The 26,080-nt window shown below is 40.3% G+C and overlaps 1 protein-coding gene across 3 annotated transcripts in view; it reads right to left on the reverse strand.

Annotated features, from left to right (window-relative positions):
• Nucleotides 1-26,080, reverse strand: part of LOC134538266 (titin) — a 381,555-nt gene that overhangs the window by 40,225 nt on the left and 315,250 nt on the right. For all 3 annotated transcript variants that reach the window (XM_063379427.1, XM_063379428.1, XM_063379429.1), the window contains 9 exons: nucleotides 25,477-25,712; nucleotides 15,817-16,051; nucleotides 14,978-15,178; nucleotides 12,099-12,308; nucleotides 9,930-10,084; nucleotides 5,563-9,033; nucleotides 3,367-4,639; nucleotides 2,737-2,952; nucleotides 1,428-1,919 (listed from right to left, as the gene is read on the reverse strand). In XM_063379427.1, the coding sequence (XP_063235497.1) occupies nucleotides 1,428-1,919; nucleotides 2,737-2,952; nucleotides 3,367-4,639; nucleotides 5,563-9,033; nucleotides 9,930-10,084; nucleotides 12,099-12,308; nucleotides 14,978-15,178; nucleotides 15,817-16,051; nucleotides 25,477-25,712 (6,489 nt within the window). The remainder of the gene's footprint in view (nucleotides 1-1,427; nucleotides 1,920-2,736; nucleotides 2,953-3,366; nucleotides 4,640-5,562; nucleotides 9,034-9,929; nucleotides 10,085-12,098; nucleotides 12,309-14,977; nucleotides 15,179-15,816; nucleotides 16,052-25,476; nucleotides 25,713-26,080) is intronic.

Below are 26,080 nucleotides of genomic sequence, written 5' to 3' on the forward strand. Positions count from 1 at the left end.
TTAGGATTATATATTTAGTGAGGACGATGTATCCCAATGCTCACACAAACATTGTTTAAAAAACAGAATAGAGTAGGAAAATAAGCTAAACACACGTTCATTGACAAAAAAAATATTTTTAATCATGCAGTGCCCATTCACGTTAGTTGTAACACAAACTTGCAAAAATAATAACCACGCATCACCACCACTTCCTGATAATCTGCCGAAAGCAACTGCTACAGATTTTATGCAGGAACCTATTGTCAGCAAATCTTATTCAAAAGTGAAAATACAAGCCCTAAAGATAGAGTTTTTGATGGAGAAACAAATAGGGGTTCTATAAATGTCAGCTATCTAAAGATTGTTTTCGACTTCTCTCTTCCTATAACACAGTTCTTCGCCTGCATACTCGCCACAATGCCAGGAGAACACAACTGATATGAAGTTTAGTACAAATATGTATGCAGTAACACATAAGTTATCAAAATTAAATCAAACAATATAGTATGGTGCTGTGTTGAAGGCAATGTGAAAAATGTTGTGATTTGATACAAGAAGCATGTGTGCACTAGTGATTTTTGAATGTTCGTTGCAAAGTGTGGGAAGCTATTGCTAAGCTAATAAACATTCAGGAAGTAAGAACACAGCATGATAAAACAAGCTGAGATTGTATAAAAAAAAGTTAACACAAATAAAATGCTGCAGAAGAAATCATATCAGTAGAAAAAACAAAATTATAGTACAAATTATGTACAAACAACAATACCAAAAATGCACGAGCCAGCTGAAAAAAATTCTGGATGTATCAACAGGTGAAAATTCTTGATTCACACATGGTTCAGGATGTCACAGCGAAGAGAACAGGCGAAAACAGAAGGCTTCTTAAAGTTAAACAACTGCGTTGTTTCAGGAAAGGCAAGTGTGTGCTTGATGAAGGACTCCTGAAAGAGGGATCAAAATCTTTTTTTTTTACCTTTTCAGTTTTCCCAGTGTAAGTAAGGATTTACCTTTGAAACGGAGAGATTGAACAGATACACATCCGGCAGTGATTAAGTTAAAATGAACATTGGAACAGCAGGCACAGATTCAATGCAGGGATGGAGGGTACGATAGTATATCCCAAAATCAAATTCATGAAGAATTTTAATACGAGAACCATAACCAATGGAGCTTGCATGGATGCTTAATGTTATTTTCTGTAGAACTATACCAGCCAAAAACGATAGATCTAGACTCTACATGATACACTGTTACTGGCCCTTCTAAATGCTTTTCAATGGCCGACATCAAAAGTATCTAGATTAGTGTCAATCCACTAGTCACATGCAAACACGTACATCCGTGAAAACTTGTATGTACGTGTGGAACGACACACAAAAACTAGCTATGGAGTGTAGCACTAGCTAACAGGCGGTGGGGAGAGCAATGGACCATGCGAGCGCTACCTGCCGGGTCCGGCCCAGCGGGGCCGACGCCTGGGTGTCGGGGCGACAGGCTGGGCAGGCTGGGGGACAGCGACACGGGGCTGGGGGTCGACTGGTCCCAGCGCGACGCGCCCGGGATGGAGATGTGAGGGGGCTGCGGCAGGCTGTACCGCTTCTTGTGGGCCGCCCCGTCTCCTTCCGCCTCCGACATCTCGCTCTCCGACACCGGCTCCCACTTCACGGCCTTCGAGTGCGTGAACTTCTTCGGCCGGAACAACGGGGCCTTGTCCCCCATTGCGGGATCCCCTTTCGCGGGCTGCGTCTTGCCCCCCGACTTCTCGTGGATCACCGGGAAGTCCACGGCGTCTTCGCTCTTCTTGTCTATCCGCGGGCGCTTGGCGGACGCGTTGTCGTCTTTCGTCTTACCTTCTCCGGGAAGGACGATCCCAAATTCGTAGCCAAAATCGTACTTGAAGTAAATGAGACCTGTGTCTGGGTCTATGTGCTTTGTGCCTAAGTAATGAAAAAAATCACATTTTTAAAAGACTGTGTCTGCCTACCTTCTCCTCTCTGTAGCTTTTATGGTTTAATAGTTTTAAGTGGTGTCGAATCCTCAGCCGAAGTGACACCTAACCCAAGATTAAAGACATTCATATTCCTGTCGGGATTTCATGTCAAAATTGTTTTAACTCGTGAGTGCTGAACTTTTTTTCCTATATTATGAAATACTTAACCACACATTTATTTTCCTTATGATAAAAATTATTGTACTTAACATTCTTTTACATTTAAAAGACTTAATCTGTTGTACCAATAAGTTTTATAAAATGTTAATCATAAGAACAAGAACAGTAAGTAGAGTTCCAAGAACCCCTCTAATTTCTAAAATACTGCAAATCGAAATGAGTTTAGGCTAAAAATAATGGAAAAAGATTTTTTTTTGTTTAATAATTTTTCTTTTTGACATCCTAACCAATTTACCAACATATTAAATAATTTTTTTAAAAGTATTAATTGGCTGTTTTATGTGATATTTAATGCTTATAGGGATGTAGTTTACTACAAACTATTTCAATATGGCAATTATTAGCTAATCCAAAAACATGGTAATCCGATTAGGTCTCTACCCCAGTTAATTCAGATTAGCGGGACACAACTGCTCTGCACTTTTGCATCTGTAAAAGATATGTTCTTCAACATTGCAGCTTATGAAAACTAGTATTCTGTGAAGAATAGCAAAACTTGCATACAATAGTACTTATTTTTAAGTTTGGCAGAAGGCATACCTTTCTATAAACAAGCATACGGACTTGTACATTTTGGTACTCACCATGTTCAGAAACTCTCGTTTCTTCCCTGTAAGCTTGAGGTTCATCTCCGGTTTTGATCTGTGGAACTTCTTGCTTCGGTGCAGGTTTCAAAATAGGTTTCTCTGGCTTAGAAACTTGTTTTGAGGATTGTACATCACTTATGATGTCATCCACAAACTGCTGCGCTTTCGATTTGAATGTGCTCGTCATTTCGTTGATATGTTTAGATGCTGCATCTGAAAAATTAGATTTCATTCTAAGATTTAGGCACTTATAACATACATTTGACATTTGACTCATTAAATTAACTGAAACTTGTACCAATAAGGTACTGTTCATTAATCCAACACTATTTAAACTAAGATAGTAATTACAAAATTGTTAGTTTAATATCATAATTTCTATGTTTTTTTCCTATCAATAATAGTGCAAATAAAAATATATATAATTTTTAACTATATTATACACACACATCACCAACTTAAAATATGTTGTATCATGTAGTAAAAAAAATGTAAAGCCAAATGAAGATTATATTTTAATATTATTTATGGTCCATGACATGATACCAACAATTTTTAAAAACTTAAATGTAAGATAATTTTTAACAAAATATAATTATTTGTTAGTTGATCATGGGCTATACGTACATGATGTGGCAGTAGGAATACGACCGCCCATAAACCCAATCTCTGGAGGCTCGCCAGGTTCGATGATTAGATTTGTTGCTTGCCGCTGCGACGTTTTACTCTGGCTGGTGGTCTCGCTGAATCTCTTCCTCATCTCCTCGACCCGACGCAGTCTCTTCTGCTCCGCGTCCTGCTCCAGGGCCACAGGCCCGGCCTTGGAGAGCTCAGGCGTGCTGATGTGAGGCACCTGCGACTCAAAGTCCACGGGCGCAGGGACCTTGGCCGAGGGTTTCATGGGGACGCTCGAAGACCTGGTCAGCAGAGGAGCTCTCACTTTCCGGTACTGAGGCTCCTCCGAGTCGCTGCCTCCCGGGACCCATTTCGGTTTGAAGCGCATGCTTTCGTAGTCGCTTTCGTAGTCGCTCTCCTTGAATTCACCCGGTACAAACTTCTTGGGCGTCGTGGGAGGGGGACCGCTGTACCTTCTGACCGGTTTCGCCTGCTCGGGCTTGAATGGGAACGGTTCGAGCGGAGGAGCTTCGTTCTCTTTCTCGCCAAATTTGATCACCTTCATCGTCTGCTGGACACTCATGACCCTGTGGGTGTGCTCTGTAGATTCGGCAAATTTCATGACTTTCGATGTTTCCGTCTGGGTGGCGTTGGGAAAGTTTGAAACTTTTGTGCGAGCGGTATAGGTGGTCTTTGGTGGAGGCGCAAACCCAATCTCGGGCGGTGACTCAGGCCTCAAGGTTACGTAGGGTTCTTTTTTCACAGCCGGGGTTGCCACGATCACTTCCATCGGCGGCGCCTTGGGCGCAATGGGTTTGGGTTTAACTGTGGCTTGCACTCGCTCTGGCTTTTTTTCACGCTTCACGACGGCTGGCTTGTCGATAGGTTCGAATTTTGGCCTCGGAGGACCGCTGAACTGTGGGGGAGTGTCGAACTCTGTTGGTGGTGCCGGCGACTGTATTTCCATGGCAGAGTAAGAGCGTCTCTGGCCGGGCTGTAAAACTGCACGCACAGGGCGGTAGCTCGGTTCGTCTACATCCGAGTCAATCGGGCGCCACAAGGCTGGTATGCGACCTTCATAGTCACTCTCGTAATCGCTCTCGCGAAACTCTCCCTTCACGAATTTCGATGGACTAGGCGGAGGCGGTCCCAAGGAACGTTTTGCGATTGGTCGGACAGGCTCCGTCGTGAATGGAAACGGTTCAAGACTAGAAGCTCGTTCATCTTGAATAGACTGTGCAGACACTACTGCTTCATCCCTCACAATGCTAGATGTTATCATTTCCTGCAACACAAGACATATATACTTTGATAATTTTATTGAATACACAAGTATATTCTGTATAAATAGTGCATTGAACAATAATTTACATGTTTTTAAGGAGGCTAGTTAAGAGATTAATTCCTACCACATAAGAGAAAATAAAGAGTCTTTCAATAATAAACTGGCTGTTTAACTACATTTACTAACACAACTTGCATCACTAAGATAAGGCCCAAGTTATGTTCAGTCACTTGTGATATGCTGTAATACCCACATGCAGAAAATGTGTACACTGAAATTAGCTGATGAAAACTAAAACTGCAAATGGTTATTAAAAAAAAGCACATACGATGCCACACAAAAGTCAAATTGATTATTCAAAAGAATGCAACAAACATAATGTAAGCATACTGTATTATAAACAAAGTTCTAGCTTATTTACAGTTATGTATTGTTATATTCTAAATTTGAAACCAGACGATAAAACCTTGATATTCTTTTACATTTATAAATAAAATTTTTTGAACACAAAAATGTGTAAAATCTGGATGAAGCCATTATGGCAGGCTCATGGTTAGAAACCACTTACATTAGTTTGCACATAAAACATGTTAGATTTTGTTTGAGGGTTTGTTAAGTGTGGCCTAACCTACACACAATTCACAATAAAATCAGCACAATGTATACTTATTCATTCTGAAAATAAAATTCAAATGTTTTTTACAAGTAAAAGCTTTCACGCCAATGTAATCCCAAGTGTTAAAATACATCTGCACACATTATTAGTTTAAATTTCTTTACATGCTGGGGTGAACTCGGTAATTTGCTTGGTACCTAAAGAACTGTTAAAATGATGGAGAACAACGATAGACGGTTATAATGGTTATAACAAACGGGACAAGCACACAAAAGGCTTGCTTGACAAAGATGGCTCGTGGCCACACCTTCTTGGGTTTCACCGGCGCGGGCACAGCCGCCTTGTGCTCCACGTGTCGGTGATGGGCTCTGAAGGAGGGCTGTGCCCTGGCCGGGGGAGCAGTGTCTTGCACGGCAGTTTTCTGCTGCTCCTGCTCCGAGCTCTGGTGGGTGAACTTCTCGCTGAATGACGTCGTCTGCTCCACGCACGTCCGGGTCTCCTCGTGCCTCACGGTCGACTTGTGGTGGCTCATGCGCAGCGTCCTGGGCTCGTCCGTGTCCGCCATGTAGCCGCTGTCCTGCTGGGGCATGCGGAAGGTCTTCTGCTTGGACTTTGGCGAGTCCGGCTTGGCCTTGACCGGAGAGGTCGGCTGCTTCTCTTCGGGGGTCGCGGTATGGAGTATCTGTGGCGGAGAGCCAGGCTTCATCGGTGGCGGCGAATGCCTCTTCTTGGTTTTAACTTTCTCGCTTTTAACCTCCGTTTTGGAAGTGAGGTGCGTGACTTCAGATCTGGTGGTGTGGAACACGTCACTCTTTGGTCGCGGCGGGCCGTCAAACTGGGGAGGAAGGTCGAACTTGGACGGTGGTGGGGGCTCTGGCTCAGTTGATTTGGGTCTCTTTGGTTGTGGGGTAGCCGCTGGCGGCAAAACTCTCTTGTACGTGAAATCCTCCGTGTCACTTTCGTATGGCCTCCACTTAGGCTTTATGTGAACCATCTCCATGTCGCTTTCGTAGTCACTGCTGGCAAATTCACCTTTAATGAATTTTGAAGGTTTAGGTGGTGGAGGGCACTTTGAGGGTTTCGGTCTTGATGGTTCTGGTTGATATGGAAATGGCTCAAGCTTGGGGAAAGTTTCAAAAGGCTTGGATTCAACCAATGGTTTTGTTTTTACTTTGGGTGCTGGTTTCGCAGGAAAAACTTGAGGGGGTGGTGCCTTTTCCTTTGGAGGCAACGGCGGAGGCAGAGACCTCTCTCTCTGCGGTGTGGGTGGACCTGGAGTTAGAGATTTTTCCCTCTGAGGTGGTGGAGGTATCGTTCTCACAGCACCAACAAGATGTTTGCTTGGCTCCTTATCCAAGCCCCTCTCCAGATCTTGTTCGATGGCTTCCACATAAGACTGCCTCCGTTCTAAGGGAGGAGGTGCGTATCCCATTTGTGGTGGTGGCTCCGGCTCCAACTGAATGTCACCATTCACACTTGGTGCAGGTATAACTGGCTTTGGAAAGGGCTGTCGTTTGGGAGTGCTTTCTTTTGGACGTATCGGGGCTTTCAACTCGGAATCAATTTTACCTCCTGGAGGCCAAAATTTCTTTGTTTCTGAAGGTTTCAAAACTCGTTCTTCTATTACAGGTGGTGAAGATTCTTTAGTTTGGGATGTTTGTTGGATGGAATGAAATTCACTAAGTATTTCCTCTGAATGTTTTGAAGTGGTTTCCCGAGTCTCCGTAAACGTCTTAAAAGTTTCTGCAGGCTGGAACTGGTCATTCATCAATAATGATGACTGTTGATATTTAGCCTCGGCAATATAATGTTTGACATCCTGCTGCGGTTGTTTTATGGTTTCGGTCGAAAAGACAGTGTGTTTCCGTGACACGTCTTCGGTTTCTTTTATGATCTGAGTGGTCGTGGAGGCTGGTTCTGCGTCCTTCTCCTGAGGCGGCCACACCTTGTCTGGCTCCACCCTCGCTGCCCAAGGCACGACTGGTTTCTCCTCCACGGGCTGCGGAGGAGGCCAGGCTCTCTTCAGTGCAGAGTCGGGATGCTTGTGGGCCCACAGCTTGTCCATCGCCAGACCCTCCATGGATGGCTTGGGCGAAGCGGCTCTCTGAGGCCCGGCAGATACGGGCCGGGGGATGAGCGGCTCAGGCTCTGAAGGCTTGTGTGGGGTCCACAGTTTCTCCATCGCGACGCCTTCGGCTGAAGGCCTGGGAGAAGCTGCTCTCTTCAGCTGTGCCGGGTGTACGGTCGAAAATGCTGAGGTGCTCGATTCTGATATTGACGTTTTGGTGGTGGATGAAGAGAATTTCTGAGAGTCAAGAGTTGTCGACCATGGCGGCTCCACTGGTAACTGGTCACATGGTTTTGGTGCTGGTGGAGTTGGTGTCACCTGTGGTGGTGGATGAGGTTTTGCAGCAGATACTGGTGGTGTCCATGGTTTTATCTCTACAGGTGGTGTCCATGTTTTGGTCTCCACAGTTGGTTTCCATGGTTTTGTCTCCACAGGTAGTGTCCATGGTTTGGTCTCCACAGGTGGCACTAATGGTTTGGTCTCTGCCGGATGTTTCGGAACAGTGATATGAGGGGTCGGTCTGTAAGACCAGTCATCACTGCCTGTTGCATGGATTTTCTTTTCAACTTGTACTTCTTCCACAACTTCTTTCCTGAATACTTCTTTTTCTGTGGAAACTTGTGGTGGTACTCTAACAGGAACTGGACTTTCTGGCTTTTTTGTGGGTGGTTGTTTCTGGGATGGTGTAATTTTCGTTTCCATTGGTTTTGCTGCCTGGGTCTCTGTCTTAGCAGGTGAAGGAAATATCTTGATTGCTCCAGAAGGTATTTCTACAGGAGAAAGAATTCTCTGTGAATCCTCTAGTATTTTTGCCCTGCTGGGCATGTCCAACTTTGGTTTTTCATGTACTTCAGTTTTGGGTGTGAAACAAATTTCGGGTGGAGGTTCGGGCAACAGGTTGAATTCTTCCATAGATTGTGATGCAGAGTGGTGAGTGAACGTCTGAGATGTACGAGACTCAAAACTTGAGCTTTCTGTATGAAACTCTGATTTCATGGATGAGCTTATCTGAGGGTGTTTGTCCACAACAGAACCAAACTGTTTGGGAAGAAACTGTGAAATAGGAACAGCTTGTGATTTTGGTAATGGTTTGTCATCACCTGCTGGTTTCGAAGGAACTTCTTTCGAAATTCTTTCCTCCTTTGTACTTATGATCTCAAACTGACTCTTAATATCAGTGACTGTCGTCGATGCACCAGTGTCCACGAGACTGATTTCTTCTTCGGTTTGCTTTGACTTTGAATCATCTTTGGCATCCTTGAGTTTTCCTTTAAAGAAGTCCAGAGCGCTTTGTTTGGGGATGGAGTCTGTATCTATTCCGGTTGTTTCAGCATCCTCTGTTGTTTCCTTGGGCGGTGGTTGTGGTTCTGGTTGTTCAGGTATGCTGGGCCCTTCTACCGTGATGGGAATTTCAGTTTCCTTTGGTGCCCAAGTTTTCACGTCTGCGACCGTCTTCTCGGGAGCTGCTGGGGGTGCCGCAGCCGGCTTCTGAGTGGCTGGAGACGGCGTGCGATCCATCTTGATGGACACGTGTTTCTCACTCTTCACCATCTCTTCAACGAGCAGGGACTCCGAAATGATGGGTGCGCCAAGGGGTGCAATTGAGGAAGGGGTGGAAACTTTTTGTGTCGCTGCCTTAGCTGATTGAACCTGGGGAGGAGCTGGCTGCTGCTCAACTTTCACGCTCTTTTTTTCTTCCTTTTCGTGTTTCTAAACAACATTTAAAAAAATTTAGTAAACTGAAAGAACACGTACTGTACAAATGACAACTATTTGTCACTCTGTAATATCTCCATAAAAAAACATATTATAAAAAGAAAGATCAATTTCGTAACATAAAATCACTTCTAAGATAAACTATTAAGAACAAAATATAAATTATCAGGAATCAATAAAAAAAATGTATTGTGTATACAAAATTTTTTTTACCGTGCGTTCAAAATAGGTAGTCAAAGAGTCCTTCATAAAAAAATCAGTATTGTGAAAAAAATGTTTTCAGTTCATACTATTTATGAAATATTGTCACTGAGGGAAACAGATCCAAAGGATCCTTCTGGCACAATACAAAAAATACGAAACTTTTTTTTGCATATAAAGTTTTTAATGGTTTTGAACTTAATTTATAAATATTCACATAGTTCAACATAGTATTATTGTATTTTTAATGCTACATCTTTTGTTAAACATAATTATTGGCATTTTTGCCTTCCTCCACGGCCGGGCGAATAGAGTGGTATGGGGGGGGGGGGGGGGGAGGCAAAATCCCTAAACCCAGACTGCAGGAGGGCCCGCATGAATTTCGAGAATATTAATAAAATGTATAAGAAAACCTTACAAGTGATTTACAGTTATGGTCACAATAACTATTACAATTTTCCAGATTTTTTTTTTTTTTTAAATTGTGGAGTTTAAGTAGTTGTACGTTAAACAATATGAAAGGGGCGTAACAAAATTATCTGCCCTTGTGCCTTTAAAATTTTGTCGATGGCCGTGGATTACCAACATTCTTGGATCCATATCCACCGTATAAAAAAAACACTTTCCATAGCCCACAGCTAAGCAGTGCCGTCGCTGCAAAGTGAACGCGAAGCGGTGCAGCGGCTCACCTGCATCGACGTGTGCGTCACGTTCTGCACCACCGTCTGCGAGAGGACGTCGCGGTCCGCGTCCGGCTCCAGCACCAGGAAGTCGGCGATGCTCTGCGCCTCGCCGCAGCAGTTGGTGGCTTTCACCGTGTACTTCCCGGAGTACTCGGGCGAAGCTGCAACACAGGCAGTCGTCCTCCCTCGCAGCTTTGCACAGTCGGGCGCGAGCTAGGGGATTCGCACATTTCACAGCTAGGGGGCAAGATTGTACGGGGTGAACTGCGATAGAACCGAAATAACACCGAAATGCAAGTTAATATAACATATAGCACCAGGAGCGTAGCCAGGGAGGGGGGGGGGGGTTTAGGGGTTCAAACCCCCCCCTTAGCACCAAATATTTAATTAAATTTCTTATTCATCACTCAAAAAATTAATAAAATTTTTACCATTACAATATTTAAATTTAAGTACCGAAAACTGCTAAAATAGCACTATTTTACACCTTAAAATCCAAATTTTTTCAGGGGAGGACCCCCGGACCCCCAGCTTTAATACGGGGGGGGAAGCATTCTTCATAACACCCCCTATACACAAATCATGGCTACGCCACTGTATAGCACTGAAATGCACGTTATATCATGGTATTATATACAATTATACCAAAATTTAATTAAAAACATAAAATAAAGCAATTCAAGGTATGTCATTTCCGGACAAAAACAATTGCGCTAAACTGCATGGATCAGAAAAAAACAAACAATATAATGTGTTTTATTGTAATCTCTTATTGAAATCACTTTGAAACCACAAATGCTCACTAATTTATTTTTATCATTAAAAATTTGCAGTACATGAATCATCTTTTATACAAATAAAAACTTTAACACAGAAATCTTCTGTTTTAAAAATGAAATTTTTACTAAAAATAAAACCATAAAATCTTGTCTATATTTATAGCCTGTCTCATGCTTAGATTGCAGTACATAGCAAATGGTTCCTGCTGTTGCCAGATTCATACTCGCCAGCTTATTAACATTAAAATTATTTTTCTATGGAGAATACTCTTTCTGTGGTTAAGTCCCAGTCAGGTGTACAGAATAGGCTGGACTTGAGTTATTTGATGTTAAAACTTTTCTGGTTCAACATGAGTGGCGGAAAGTGGGATGTTGTACGGCTTTCATTTGAACATGTTGAGAACCAAAATAATTAATTTAATTAAAAAAAAGGCTGGTTTAAACCAAACTGAAACTTGCTTTAAACAAAAAAAAACTAGTTCTTTGGTTTTTTTTCCAACCCTGCATGAAACACACATGTCAAGTTTGTATGAGAGAGTTACTTACATGAAACAAATGTGCAAACACAATTCCTGCTGCATGGCATGTAAAAGCTATAATGGAGAGGAATACATTATTGTAGCCCCGTAAGGATTACCATAATTCTTCCAAAATAATTCTTATGTGTATGTTTAAATAAATAAAATGAAGTAAAAAAAGCATCAAAAAGAACCCATTTATAACGAAATAAATGTACTTTAGTAGAAACGAATATCAATGATTAAATGCATGAATTGTAACAAAATAAATCAAAGGAAAGGACTGAAATGTGTGGTAATGTTTCCTAACTGTACATTTCAATGTGAAATAACATAAATAATCTTAAATGATACAAATGGAAATGAAATAAATACACATTAATGGAAATGTGTCGGAAAACTAATCAATCAAACGAAATCACTCGATACAGCCCCCCTGGCTGCGTCCCTGTTTGGGCATAGCCATTGGCGTAGCTTTGATCATAAAGTTGGGGGGGGACAAATAATGATTTTGATGTCATGTAAACCCATTCCCCTCTTACTAAGACGGGGGGGTCTGGGGGTCCTCCACCGGAAAATTTTGATTTTAAAAGTGCAAAATAGCACTTTTTAAGCAGTTTTTGTATCTAACCATTAGATGCATCAATGTTAAAATTAATATTGTTTCCTTAAGATAAAATTTCATGAGTGAAGAAATTACAAATAAAGTTGGGCAGAATAATATTATAAAATAAAAACATCACGGTCAAGAAAGTTGGGGGGAGACAGTCCCCTCCACCCAAAAAGTTCAGGAGGACACGTCCCCCCTGTCCCCCCCCCCCCCGGTTCCTACGCCCCTGGGCATGGCCTTGTGTGCTCGGGGCGAGGCGTGTGGTCACCTTTCTCGATGATGAGGGAGTAGCTGTTCCCCTGTATCTTGGTGCGGAACATCTGGCCCGGCACCGCCCCCAGGATCTGCTTGTCGTCCTTGTACCACGTGACGGTCGGGTCTGGCGTGCCGGTGGCTTCCACCTCCATCACCACCCGCTCCCCCGCCTTCGCCATCTGCGCCTGCAGGCGGCGCCCGAACACCGGAGGGAACACCGTCTCTGCGGCAGCCGGGACACACGGCGCTCCTCACTGGGCTTCTGCCAACGCTATTTTCTTTTTTTCACTCAAATCGAATATCACAACATTCACGAATATCAAAATTTTTCGGATCAAATTTTAACATGCTGTAAAAAAATTTTTTTTAAACTTCACATAGAAGTCCAAAAAAAAAATGCTCCAAAATACAGTTACATAAAATTTTTTTCATAACAATGATGTGTAAATTGTAGGAATATTAAAAAAAAAAAAAAAAAAAAAAACTGGCATACAGTAAAAATTTTAAGTTTGAAAATAATTTGTTTGTATATAACTGATTATATACGTACTTAAAATACAGTTTTATTTATAACTGTAAATTATTATCACCAATTTTTTTAAAATATAACAACAATGTGTGAATAATGTTAGAGAAAACAAATCTAAATTTCTCAATAAATCATCTCAGCCTCAGACATGTTATATTTTTTGCAATATTTTTTTTTTGTAAATAAGTTCCACATGGTGTAAGGATATATATCTATTGGTAAAAAAAATATCTACACACACAATTTGAAATGTTGAATCGAGTATAAAATTATTAATGGCTGTCAAATACCAAATATTCATGATTATTCAATATTCTACAAATTTATTTTAAAACCTTCACAGGAGTACAAGAAAAATTTATAAAAAAACTATCTAATGCCCGGCAGGCATTGTAATGTCTCTTTGTAATTTTTTTTTTAAGTTTGTACACACATACAAAGCAACTCTCTCTCTATCTCTTTATCTCTCTGTAACTCTATATATCTCTTAATCTCCTTATATTCATCTCTCCATATCTCTCAATCTCCTCATCTCTATCTATATATCTCTATATCTCGCTATATATATCCACATCTGTCTATATCTCTAACCTGTGTTGTGTTGGTACTTCAAAGTAATGTTCCCTTTTAATCTTTTCAAATCCATACAAAGAGTTGCATGTTTCTATAACAGTTCAGTTTGAAGTACTGCGTAAATAGAAACTTTGACGTTGGTAACGTACTGCTACGAACGTACTAGAGGCCGGGCCAGAGGTGGGCCAGTCATTCGGGCCGTCCACTAGCCCCTGGGCAAGGCGCGGTGGCACACGGTCCATTGCCACACATACCTCTTGGGATCACAAAGGTCCTCGCTACCCCCCTCCCCCCTCTTCGCTTCCTCGGCGCTTGTTACTGATCCCTCAAGCCCCCTGGGAATCCTGTGGGCTTTCAGAGGCCGACATGTGGAGTGGCGTGACTGGTGACGTCACTGACAGATGACGCGACACATCAAAGGCGTGCGAGGCCATTCTAGAAGGATGGCCGAGGACTATAAAAGGGGCGACACTAGCCTCCGAGCCAGTGCAGTGAAGAGGGGGAGTGACCCCCCTCCCCCTCGTGAGCGAACGCGGACGACGAGGGAAGGATACATCGGGACTGCGCGTGTGCGACGGACATCTGAGTAGTGCGAGACTGCACAGAGGAGCAAGTTAAGAGGCGGGCAGTAGGGAGAGAGCTACTGTCGAGACGAGCTCCAGTGGGTAGAGTAAACTGTGGACAGACTAAATATTAATTGAACAGTCATTTTGAGTGCTGCAGTTTAATAAAGAGTGTAAATATTAGAACTAAAAAATTTATTTAATTAATTAAGCTATCCTTTACAAACCTGTTTTCCTACCTGTAACAATACGTACTTAATATTGATATTTTACTTAATATTCTTTTAAAGTTGGACACTGAAGTTGAGAGACTGTGTTTAAAGGTATGGAGATTTCTCAGAATCATTGGTCACAAGCTAGACTATACATCTTCAAACTCTTGCAACAGTGTTTGTGATTGGACCGCAGATATTTTGATTTGCTCCTCTGCAAATGTGAGCCAATTATGCCCAGCTAGGAGAGAAGTAAGCGAATCAGGCTGTGCTTTTATAACGGGCAGGGTCTTGCAATGTTACACTTTTTAATGAGAAAATAAAATATTTTTACTTAGAAATCGGCCAATGTAACAGCAAACACAAGGCTTTAAATCGTAGCCTGATGCCGGACAAATTCGCGAAATTTTTTAGGGTCTCTCAACCGTGTTACTTTGGTTTGCCGCAAAAGTATACAGCACTCTTAAGCATTAAAAAAAATGTGGGCCGCAGAAGGCGATGCGGCCTCAGCGAAATTCTCAGAGTCCCGCCAAGGGAAATGACTGCTGAATCCCTGACCCCGGGCACGTTCCTTAGGTACAAATGTGGTAAACGCAGAGAGGAATGGGGTTGTTGTGCTATGATGGATGAGGCATCACCGGAGACCAGCTTTGACATGGGCCCCTCCTTGCCACACTCGCGACCGCCCTGCCGAGGGTCCAAAAGGCGAGAAGCCAGCATGTCACAAGGGCATTTTAGGAACCATAATAGGGCAGATATTATCTCTTGTCCCAATTTAGGAAGTGCCGAACGAATAATTTGTTGAATGAATGTAGTAAAGTTTCAATGTAATTGAATGTAGTTATAATTATGAAAAGAGCATCATTTGTTACTGGAGTTGTGATATTTAATTATAATAGTTGAATCAGCCAGTTTATCGCCTACTATTCTATTTCCCTTGCAAACCGGAGAGAATTAAGGTGAGAAGTAAAAGGCTGGTTTACAACAACACGATGGAAACTCGTAGTGCACTTACTCTTGACCACCACGTCAGCGGTGCTGGACGCCGAGCCTGCCGGGTTGGTAGCAGTGCACGTGTAGCGACCCCCGTCTTTCACGCTCACGTTTTTCAGCTCGAGCTGGGCCTTGTTCAGCTTGTAGCTGATCGCAACGGAGCCTTCCTTCGGCGCCAGGGGCTGGCCGTTCTTCGTCCACGCCACTTCGCACGCGGGGAATCCTGCAGCACCATTTACAGAGATGCCAACTTTCAAGAATGCAATGAGTAACATTATAAATAACACAATTGAGAACTATTTGAAAACAAAATCAAAACTTTTTTTCTCTACTGCATAATTCAAGGTTTATCACTAAAGTTGGTATATTAATTTTCATGAAATACAAAAACTACTCGTTATCATGCAATTAGAAGCAATCTGCACACACAATACGCATCTCCAATGTGAGAGACTCTATCGGATCAATGTTCCTTCTTGAAGAGTCACAAAACAAAAATAAACGAGTCAAAGAAGGTGGCTGACCACTTCAGAAGAGAATTAATTGAAGCTACAAATGGGTACTGTTTTCGACACGTACAAATTTAAAATACATATTTGCCAAAACTAATATTAAAAAAGAAATTTCTGAAGTATCATTCATAAAAACATAAATTATGTGGAAAAAAAAGGGGGTAATTATTAGGACTGATCCTTAATTGCTGGCGTGTATATGTTCCATGCACCATGGTTCGTCCGGCTTGCAGGAGTTTGTATCACTGTCTCTGAAACTTCTGCACGTGTTGCACGCCGACACAATGCGTTCTCGGCAGTCGTGTCGTAAATCCAAACGAAACGGCACTGGGAAACTAAAAGCGCATACCGTCGACGATGGCGGTGAGCACCACGTCGGCTCCTTGGTCCACGATCTTCCCCATGAGGGGCGACACGAATCTGGGGGCCACGGACTTCCTGGCGGGCCGGGGCGACGACACGGGGGTGGAGGAGGAGTCGGACGCCTCCTCCCGGCCGCTGGTCATCGAGAGCGAGGAGTGCTTGTGCTCGACGGGCTTGTGCTGGTCCACCTGGTGGCTCTCCTCCACCTTCTGGCTGCGGATCTGCGAGCAAGCGAGGGCACACGACAACAGTGTTACAGTGTTACCAATCTTCTGGCTGCGGATCTGCGAGCAAGGGAGGGCACACAACTACAGTGCTACCCACTTTCTAGCTGCGGATCTGCGAGCAAGGGAGGGCACACAACAACAGTGTTACAGTGTTACCAATCTTCTGGCTGTGGATCTGAAAGCAATGGAGGGCACACAACAACAGTGTTACATATGGAAAAACAGGTCTGGATAGGATAGCCCAAATCAATTAATTAGAATTTATTTTTAACTAATATCTACATTTTTCCTAAATTACAACAATCTAAATGTCTATCCACTAAAATAATCTGACTTTAAGGGGGATTAGGCCTCTTCATCTTTCAATCTTTATATATATATATATATATATATATATATATATATACGCGCGCACGCACACACACACACACACACACACACACACACACACACACACACACACAAGTTTGTTTGTTTGTTTGTCCATTATACCTTCCTAAACCATTCCTTCGAATGCTATATGAATTTTTCCACACCTGACATTTAACACGAGGAAGACAACCTTCTAGGTGTGAGATTCCGATAAAGCCAACCTTTTTTAAGCAAAATTAAATCATGCTTGTTCATATTTCGACCTTTATTTTCGTTCATCCGATCTCTAAGAAAGTTTGCACACCTGACCTTTGAAACACGAGGAAGGTTATCGTCTAGGTAATATAACGTACAATAGGTGGCGCGCAAGTTGTATCAGATGATTACCAGAAAATATTTTATGACTGTTCCCAGTTTATAGTCTGAATAACAAATTTGGCATGCAAGTCATATACATGGAGTGGGTATCTGTTCTGAAGTTGAAGTCAACTGATCAGCAATTGGCTAGCAAAACAAATCATGGCTTCATAAAGGATTTATAAAAATGAATGTATGTTTGTTTGTCCCATATCCATTCCTATACCATTAATGCGATTGCAATAAAAAATGTGTGAGCTGTTATGCACACACCCGCAATGGTTTCGGATTTAGTACAACCATTTTACAATATATGGTGCGTGAATGGTTTTAACCAATGTTTGTATTTCATATAGTTTAGCAGAAGTGCAGTTCGTTTGTTTTCGGTGTATGAGTAAGAATGCATTACAGAATTAAATTGAACTAAGTATAATAGAGAGAGATAGAGTGATAAAGAGATAGCGAATGATAGGGATATAGAGAATGAGATAGAGAACTAGCTGTGTATAGATGTATAGAGGGACATATATAGAGAGATAGTGGGAGATATAGCTAGAGAGATATAGATATAAAGAGATATTGAGAGAAATATAGAGAAATATATAAAAGATAGAGAATTAGAGTGTGAGATAGATGCTTTGTACATGTGTACTTACTTTAATTACAAAAAAAATTTAATGAGGCATTGCGACACATGACGGGCATTAGCTAGTTTCAAATATTTTGATACCGTGCAAAAAAGCTTGCGTGCTAAATTTTTTTTTGACATGGCATAGGATGTAGCTGTGGCTACTTGTTGAAGTTAACACTTTTGAACTGGTGTGATTATCATGATGGTTGTAGTCCCCCGCATGAAATAATAAGCTATTTCTTCGCAGTTCGTTCAGAATACAGCATGTTAGTAAATATATGGTTGCAACAAGGTATAGAAGGTCTGGGAGATGAGTTATGCCTTGATATGCCCAAAACTGGGATAAATAGTTAAACATAAGAATTATAGGAAAATGATGGAAAAATTCAAGATGGTGGGGCCTAATATGTTTAATGCTAAGCCTCCATGATTTCCCAGGAAAATAATATTTTTTGCATACATTCACTATCAATTTAAGTATTTTTATGGTTGTTATTAATTTATTTATTCATAATATAATTTTTTGTATAAATGACAAGTGTTTTAAGACTTTTCTTTTATCAAATTCTTTTTCATTTTTTTAAATAAATATTTTACATACTAAGTAAAACACATACTAAATTATTTAAAAGAAATCAGATAATTTATAATTTATTTAGAGAACTTCAGCATATCAATATTTTTAGTTATATTTTCGTGTGGTTTTAGTAAATACTGGTTTTCTCCACAACCTGATTGAGATAAGGCAACATATAATTAACAGTGGGAATAACAGTATTCTGTCAAATCTATTCTGACATACTTAAAAGTTTGTCCCTGAGCTTTATTTATAGTGACTGCAAATGATACTTTCACAAGAAATTGTAACCTTTAAAAACTAAAAGGTAAATCTGTGGGTATCATTGGAATGCGAGGTATGAGTACCGTTTGCTAAACTGCTGGCCCAGTCAAAACTAGAGCTACCTACTATGACATTCTTTCTAAAAAAATTTCACTTGAAGTCTGGTTCCATTACATGAATTTGGTGGTCTAAGGTTACATAATAAAATAATTTGAATGCCAATTTTTAATTTCAATGAATGTGGAGGGTAGCCCACGCGGATTCAATGAATTAAAAAATTCTTAAGGGTAATGTACGGCATCTTCTTGATCAATGACAGTATTAATGGCAAGGTAGTATAGATGTCGCCTGGTAGTTTAGACATTATTTTGTCAATGATAGCATCAAAGCTAATATTCCTGGAGGCTAAAATTGACCTCTCACACATCCATTTATAATTTTTTTTATAGATATTGGCCACATCCAGATACACTTTAGAGATAAGTTCTTCAATGTTGTTCACAATCTCACAAAGGTCTTTATCAATGGCAATTTTTTTGGGTCTGATTCAGGTACTTTCCCGTCACCAATCAAAAGGAAATTTATTGGGAAATCGGTGTGCTTCCTCCACCTAAGTTGGTGTTCAGCTTCAAGGATTCAACAGAATTCCAAAATGGGGTAGATTTTAAGCAAGATTTAATAATATTCGCTCTAGTTCCCCTAGCTATTGAAGACAATGTTTGTCTAAAATCACTAGAAAACATAGTGTGGTAGCAATACGTGACGATGCAACGGCTATGGCTATTTTTCCCTGTGACCTAACTTTCACTAATATTAAATTGGCCGCAAAAGTCTCGTCAGTACCACCTGGAGCATCTAAAAAAATGTTTTGCCTTCGTCAGCAAAAATTCTTTTCAAAACAGAATTATATGAGGAAAATTGATCACTTATTAACCTGCGTTCATATTTGGAAATATATTTATTTAATTTATTTAAATTATATGGTGTCCGCAAAATAATAACTAAAAAAAAGTAGCACTTGACCTATAAATACACACAACTTTACCCTTTTAATAAGTTTTACCTGTTAATAAGACAACATTTCCAGGTACCTTCAGAAACTACTTAACGTCCAACATTGTTCTTCTAGCAGAATTTTTTAATGACTTCATTTTAAATCAAAAATAAAAATATTTTGCAGATTTTATTTGATACTGTAATTATATGAGTCCACAATTTTAATAATTTAAGTATTCTTCCAATTGGAGAAGTAAATAGATTCCAAAATTTAAGCTCTTCAGGTTAAAATCAATTATAATGGCTGCCTCATGATGTAATTATGATTTCTCTACGAGGAATGTATGTTACTTTCACACTGGCAAGTCCTAAGATATTTTTAGAGCCTTGCCAGTGAAAAAAAATATTTGGACGTAAGGTATATTTTTAGAACGTAGGAATGGGAAGATGGAAACTGGTTATTTTTCTTTTATACACCGCAGGCTTCCTTCCACACCACTATTAAACCACCACACTATCCATTTTTTACATTAAAAAAGTAACTTTTTTATTTTAGGGGAAATAAAACATTGGAATTTCTTTTGTCTCATAGGAGAAAGAAGAAAGCCTAGAACATTTTACAAGTGTTAGTACTCTGTTCAAATTTTAATGAATAAAGGAGAAGTAGCGCAATGTTAAGACACTGGACTATCCATGTCTGGCCATCTTTATTCCATTTTTCCATAGTCTCCCGAAATAACTCAACAGGCAAATGCTGGGTTGGTTTCTTACTTCCTGATATGTGACGTGTGTTTCATTTCTTTTAATGATGACGCTGTCAAGGTTTCAAGGTGCTGGTCTAGCCAGGGTTGTATTTGTGTTAAGTGAGCCAGGATGATAAGTACGGAGCTTGCCGGTGCTTCTAGCGTGGTATCGCTTTTAAGCGCAAGGCTTGCAGTCTTTTGCGTGCAGTCTTCTCTTTGTGCACGGGTTAACTGTTAGGTTTGAGCTGTAACCATATGATTATATGGCAGAGAAATGAAGGAAAAGGTGTAATTCAAGTCCCTAGAATCTACACCAGTTTACAGAGAAAATACGGAAACAGAACTATCCAACTGCCTTCGAGGCATTCTTAAATGCTTTCCGTGAACCGTCACCACTCGGGTATCTTGAGCAGTTTTCAAACTGCGTGGTTTCTTCTTCACGTATGGGCACACCATATGTGCACCCTGGTAGGCAGGGACCTTCAATGAAGCTTTTATCACAGACACGTCTCAGGTCACTCATTTCACAGAACTTGAATGTGCAAAACATGTGGTTATTGATACTCAAACTACGAAATATTTGTTCTCAAAGCTCTAGATACTCAAACTTACAAACTTTAACTACGTACTACAAAGTTTATTCTTTAACACCCTTGGATCTTTTTACAATTCTTATCAGTCCTGGCAATAGCATATTATGTATACAAACTTGTATGCTTTTGTTATTTCATTTGCCAAAATTTGTTTGTATGGGGTTTTTATTACCTATACATGTACAAAAATGTCTTACTCCAAGCAATCAGCATTGTTACACTTTTTTTGGGTATCTCCATGGTAATAGCAAGTAATGGACATATTTAAAGTAGACAGTGTTTGTGTGGTGTTCCTTCCAGCATTGCAACATATAATGCAGTTGGTGGTCAAATTTGAGGTCTAGGCTCTTGTCTCATATGCAGAGTTGGTTATCTCATTTCGTTGTCATTACTATTATTTGAGGGTTTTTCCTGTAAATTTAGCCCATAGCTTTAAAAGGAAATATAGGTGAAAATTATTTTGGACACTTGCAAGACTTTTTACTGCTATTAGACAGACCCCAATTTACAAACGGACCAACCAGGCATTTGTCCAGAGCGCCAATTTTCAAGGGGCGGGAGAATTTTAGGTGGGAAAAAAAAAAGAACGAAAAAAATTGACCGGTAGGAAAAATAAATTTTTTAATGTACAGTAATTAATTCTTTTTAAAAATACATCTCAAGGGGAGTTTGAACTTACTATTGCAGTGCCCTTAACAATATTAGGCCTTAAACCAAATACTTTACAAATAGATTTAAAACTTTTTTAACAATATACAGCATACTATAACTCATGTTTTATTGGAGTAATAAAAAATGTAAACAACCTACATCTTTCAAAAGTAACTTAGTATTTAGTTCCCTAATGTGCTGTTTGAAAACTGATAGTAAATAAGCTTGAATTTGTAAATATGATTATGATGTTCGGGAGGGGGGGGGGGGGGAAATTGGAAATGGTAGGAAATGGCGGGAGTCTAAAGATTATTTGCCCATGTTGCATGTTGTGTGTATTGTTTTTTGTTTTGTGTCTTGTATTTTGTATTGTTTTTTTCTGTCTACATGTATCTGTGTTGTTTGTATCGTGCCTACCACCCAAGGCCATAAGCTGTAGGTAGGCATGCAACAAATATTAAATAAATAAATAAATAAATAAATAAATAAATAAATAAATTAAATAAATGAAAAATCAGGGCCTGCTATTAGATGATATTCAGTAAATATTTGTAGAGAAAATTGTGCTGAAAATTAGAATTCAAGAGAGCTTTTGTGATGAATTTACAGGAGGACGGAACACCCCCCCCCCCCCCCCCCCCCACACCGCACCAAATAATATAAATGACAATAAAATGAAATAACCCGCTCGGCATGCGAGACTTGAGCCGGCTGCACATCTCCCCTGCCGTGCATCCGCCCACGCTCAGGCACACTGCTGGCTGGCGGTGCAGGAAGGCAATCCGGACCTGGCTCACTCCTCTGGACGGGGGTGGGGGAGGGGGAGGGGGGGGGAGAGTCGGGGCGGGTGGGCGTGCGGGTAATAATAGACGCACTGCAGCGCCCGCCCGCACGGACTACCACAGTGCTCCAGGGCAGCTGTGCTCTTCAAGTGAACGACCAATCCGCTCCGTGGGCCCGTGCGAAGCTACGACTAGAAGCGAATCAACCGAAGCTCTTTTTCGAACATCCTATTCTTCTATTTGCCAGGGAGATTCTGCCGTTATTTTTATTTGAAGCTTCAGTTGTGATGCAAAGCTACACGTCTGATGCGAAGCGTTAAAACATCGGAACATAAAGATTCGCTCATGAAAATATATTTATTTATTGTATTGTTTGAATAAAGTTGGTTACTTAAACAAATCAAAAGGAGGCACTTCATATGTATTATGAGTGCTCAATATTAATAGTGTGCCTATTTTTTTTTTTTTTTTAACTTTTATTGAATGATGTTATACATAAGGCCCAATTGGTTAATCACTTAATCAGTTAAAAATTTAAAACACAAAAAAATATATCATCATAACACTTTGCGGTAAAACACAAATCAAACTGTCAATGATGGGTACATATAGTATTAAGTATATGTAGTTAAATACTGGTTTGTATAGTTGCTGACTTTACTCTTTTCTGTGTTTCAATGAACTTGCTTCAGACAAGTGAACGTAAATTTGGTACAAATTTGCCTACTTTTACATTTCCTAGCATTATGCAAGACATGATTTTTTTTGTTCTGTTTGAAGCGTGCAAAAAATAACTACTATTTTTTTAACACCTTAGGGACAAACAGGACATTAAAGACCGTCATATATCATACAAGCCACAGATATCTGCAAAGTAATCAGCCATGGCTAGAGATCGGAAGAAATTTGCGGATATATTTTAAGATATGCTAGAATCAAAACACGTTTACCTTCATGCTCTTTCTGTGATTGGACAATAGTTTATCCGGAGTACTATGGGCCAGTGGAAAAAAAAAAAAAACATTCGACAAAAGATGTATCGAACAGCAGACATCACTTTTGAAAAGTCTCGCAAGTCATGAGCAGGTGGCATTTGCCCGAGTATGTGGAGGATTCGTGGAGAGTCTGTCCTGGAGGTCATCGAAATTGTGAGTTTTTTTTCCATTCCATTTTTTTTTCCATGGCTTATGCACTTGACTGGAGTGGAGTTGTGGAACCATTAAAAAAAATGAAAAAAAAAAAAAGGATGGAGGGAAAGAGGGTTCAAATCCAAGTTCTCTCCAATGCAAGTCCAATGTTTTACCATTGAACCAACCTTAATCAGTGTGCTCGTAGCAACTTGCATAACACGAAGACGCATGTGCGTGACCTGCTTGTCAAAAGGGTGTTGTCGGTAGTGATGGGCAATACGGATAAAAAAAAAACTATTCCAGTTCAATTACCAATACATTTCTCTAACAGATGTGATAACCAGTTTAGACTGTATGTACAGGGATTTCTCCCCTTTTGGTTTTTCAACCCAGCCCTCTTAGCCATATGGCCCTACCGACCTGGGACCCCCACGGGTGTAGATACAGATACGCCGTACACGCGAAACAGGAGAGGTGTTAGAAATCCAGCTACGTCCCAGAGGCCGAGGCTACCCATCCCAGCATATACATCACCTTCAACCCCCCTGCCTCACCAGTAGCGGCCCTTGACTTTGCGGGGCCCTGGGCTATTTACATTTTCGGAGGCAATTTCCCCGGAAAACTTGAAAAATTTACTCTTTTTCAAACATTTCAAACTTAACCAGGAACTTAAATTTCATCGACGGTTATGCTTATTTATCTTATGATATTTTGATATTCTTTCCTGAGAAATTATCCTCGTGTCAGTTTGATACATTCTTGATGTCAAATTTTGGGTATAACCACATTTTCATACGTGGCAATAAAAAGTTTTTCCTAGTACAAAATTAAGAATTGAAATAGGTATCGACCAGCACATTTAGTTATAAGATATAAAATTTAATTTTCCTTTTCCCAATTATATCCATATTTTTAAAAGAATACTAGACAAACAACAATAAATGAAGATGAAATCCACCAGCTTGGAGGCCCGGGCGATTGCCCGGCTTGCCCTGCCCTGGAGCTACCCCTCTGTGCAGGACTGATACAAACACAATTCCATACGTTTTGTAACAACAGCGAAAGTCTCCAGAAATTCAATATTAGTAAATAATAAGTCAACAATACTTATTAAAAGGATTTTGATATATGATAAAAAAAAATATTTTACAGTATAAGATTTGTGCATAGCACACACAATACACATTTACACCTTTGACTAATTAACAAACACAACATTTAAGCAAAGCCTTAAATTACATGGAAAAAAAATTGGAGCAAAAGATACCTACAGAATAATAAACAGGTAATTTGAAAAGATGGGTGAAATCTGAATTAATGAAATTGCACTTCATTCCTTGTGTATCGCTTGAGAATGATTGCTTCGGAAATCCAGAAAATTGGGAATATCAGCTGCTATGGTAGGCATGTGCGAAGCTATGACCAAGAAAATGAATTGAAGCTCTTTTTGAATATTCAATTTGACTTTGCCAGAAAAATGCTATTCATTTTATTTGAAGCTTCGGTCGTGATACAAAGCTTCGCGTCTGATGTGAAGCTTCGCATTTTTTTCCCAAAGCTTTCAAAGATTGGATGCTTACGATTTGCTCATGAAAATATTTAGTTGTTTTTTTTTTTTGTATTGCATATGTTTTGCTTGGATAAAGTTCGTAACTTAAAAAAAAAAAAAAAAAGTGTCACTCCATTTGCTTTCACAACTGGTTAGTTAAACGCTTAATAAGTTCAAATATTACTAGTGTTTAACGATTATTTTTTTTAATTCACTACTGTATACGGCTTCAGCGAGAATGATGTTCGCAATTCGATTTGACTTTGTGAACATTTTAAACATTTGATTTTATATTTGCTTTGCACAAAGAAAAAAATTAGTATTCGCACAGGCTTGGATGAAACAGATACTGAACTAAAACTATATCTGTTTTAATACATTTTAGGAATTTACTATCGTTCATTTTTACAAAATAAGTATAAAAAATAAGGAAAATATTAGCTCTTTTAATTTCGAATGTTATCAACTAAAATAAACGTAAGTTATATCTAACCTATCTTCAGTACGTATTAAAATAAAATTTATTCTCTCTTTATAGGGCATACTAAAATGATTATTTTACTGACTACTATACAAATTATTACTTAAAGATACATGAATATGTTATTATTTAATTATGGTATTTATATTTCCCGTACATAGAAATGTTATATCCTTGAATTACTGATATTCAGTGAAGCAAGAGTTCCAGGAAAATTTTTTTTTTGCTAAGTATGAAGTATGAAACAGATACTGTAACAGTTACATAGGCGTGTCACTAGTTGCCGGCATTACCTCCACGACGGGCTTGCGGTCCACTTCCTCGCGGAGGTGGTCCGCCCGGGCCGAGAAGCTGTGCACCTGCGTCCTGGGCTCCCCGCCCCCGGTCGACTGCGTCAGCTGGCTGCTGGACGACTGCACGATCGTCGACTTCTGCACGCTGAACGACGAGGACGTCTCGGACTTCTCCGCTGCGACCGTGCTGCGCTCAATCAGGGGCGCCGGCGCCGGCTTGGTGTCCTTCGGGTAATCTGCTCGGCAAGAGAACCCCCGACCCCCTTCGATGCAACACACTTGAGCGCTCTGGCGATCTTTCACCTTCACCCCGGTTCTCTGTCGAGAAGTCTCAGACTGACAGGCTGCAGTTAGAGGCAAGATTTTATGGTTTCATTATTACTGGAGATAGTGAAAGGGCCAACCTCAGCTAAAGAAATGATGGTTTCTTTAAAGAATGTTTTTTGCCCGGAAGAGCCCCACATCCAAATTATTTGTGATGAAGAAACTCTTGAAATTGAAGTTTTATTAAGGTGAGCTGCAGGAACATTTCCTTGTAGTTGAGACATTGGCGTAGCTGTGTTCATAAAGTTGGGGGGGACAAATAATGATTTTGATGTCATGT

This window comes from Bacillus rossius, chromosome 13, assembly GCF_032445375.1.
Source record: "Bacillus rossius redtenbacheri isolate Brsri chromosome 13, Brsri_v3, whole genome shotgun sequence".
NCBI classification, from domain to species: Eukaryota; Metazoa; Arthropoda; class Insecta; order Phasmatodea; family Bacillidae; genus Bacillus; species Bacillus rossius.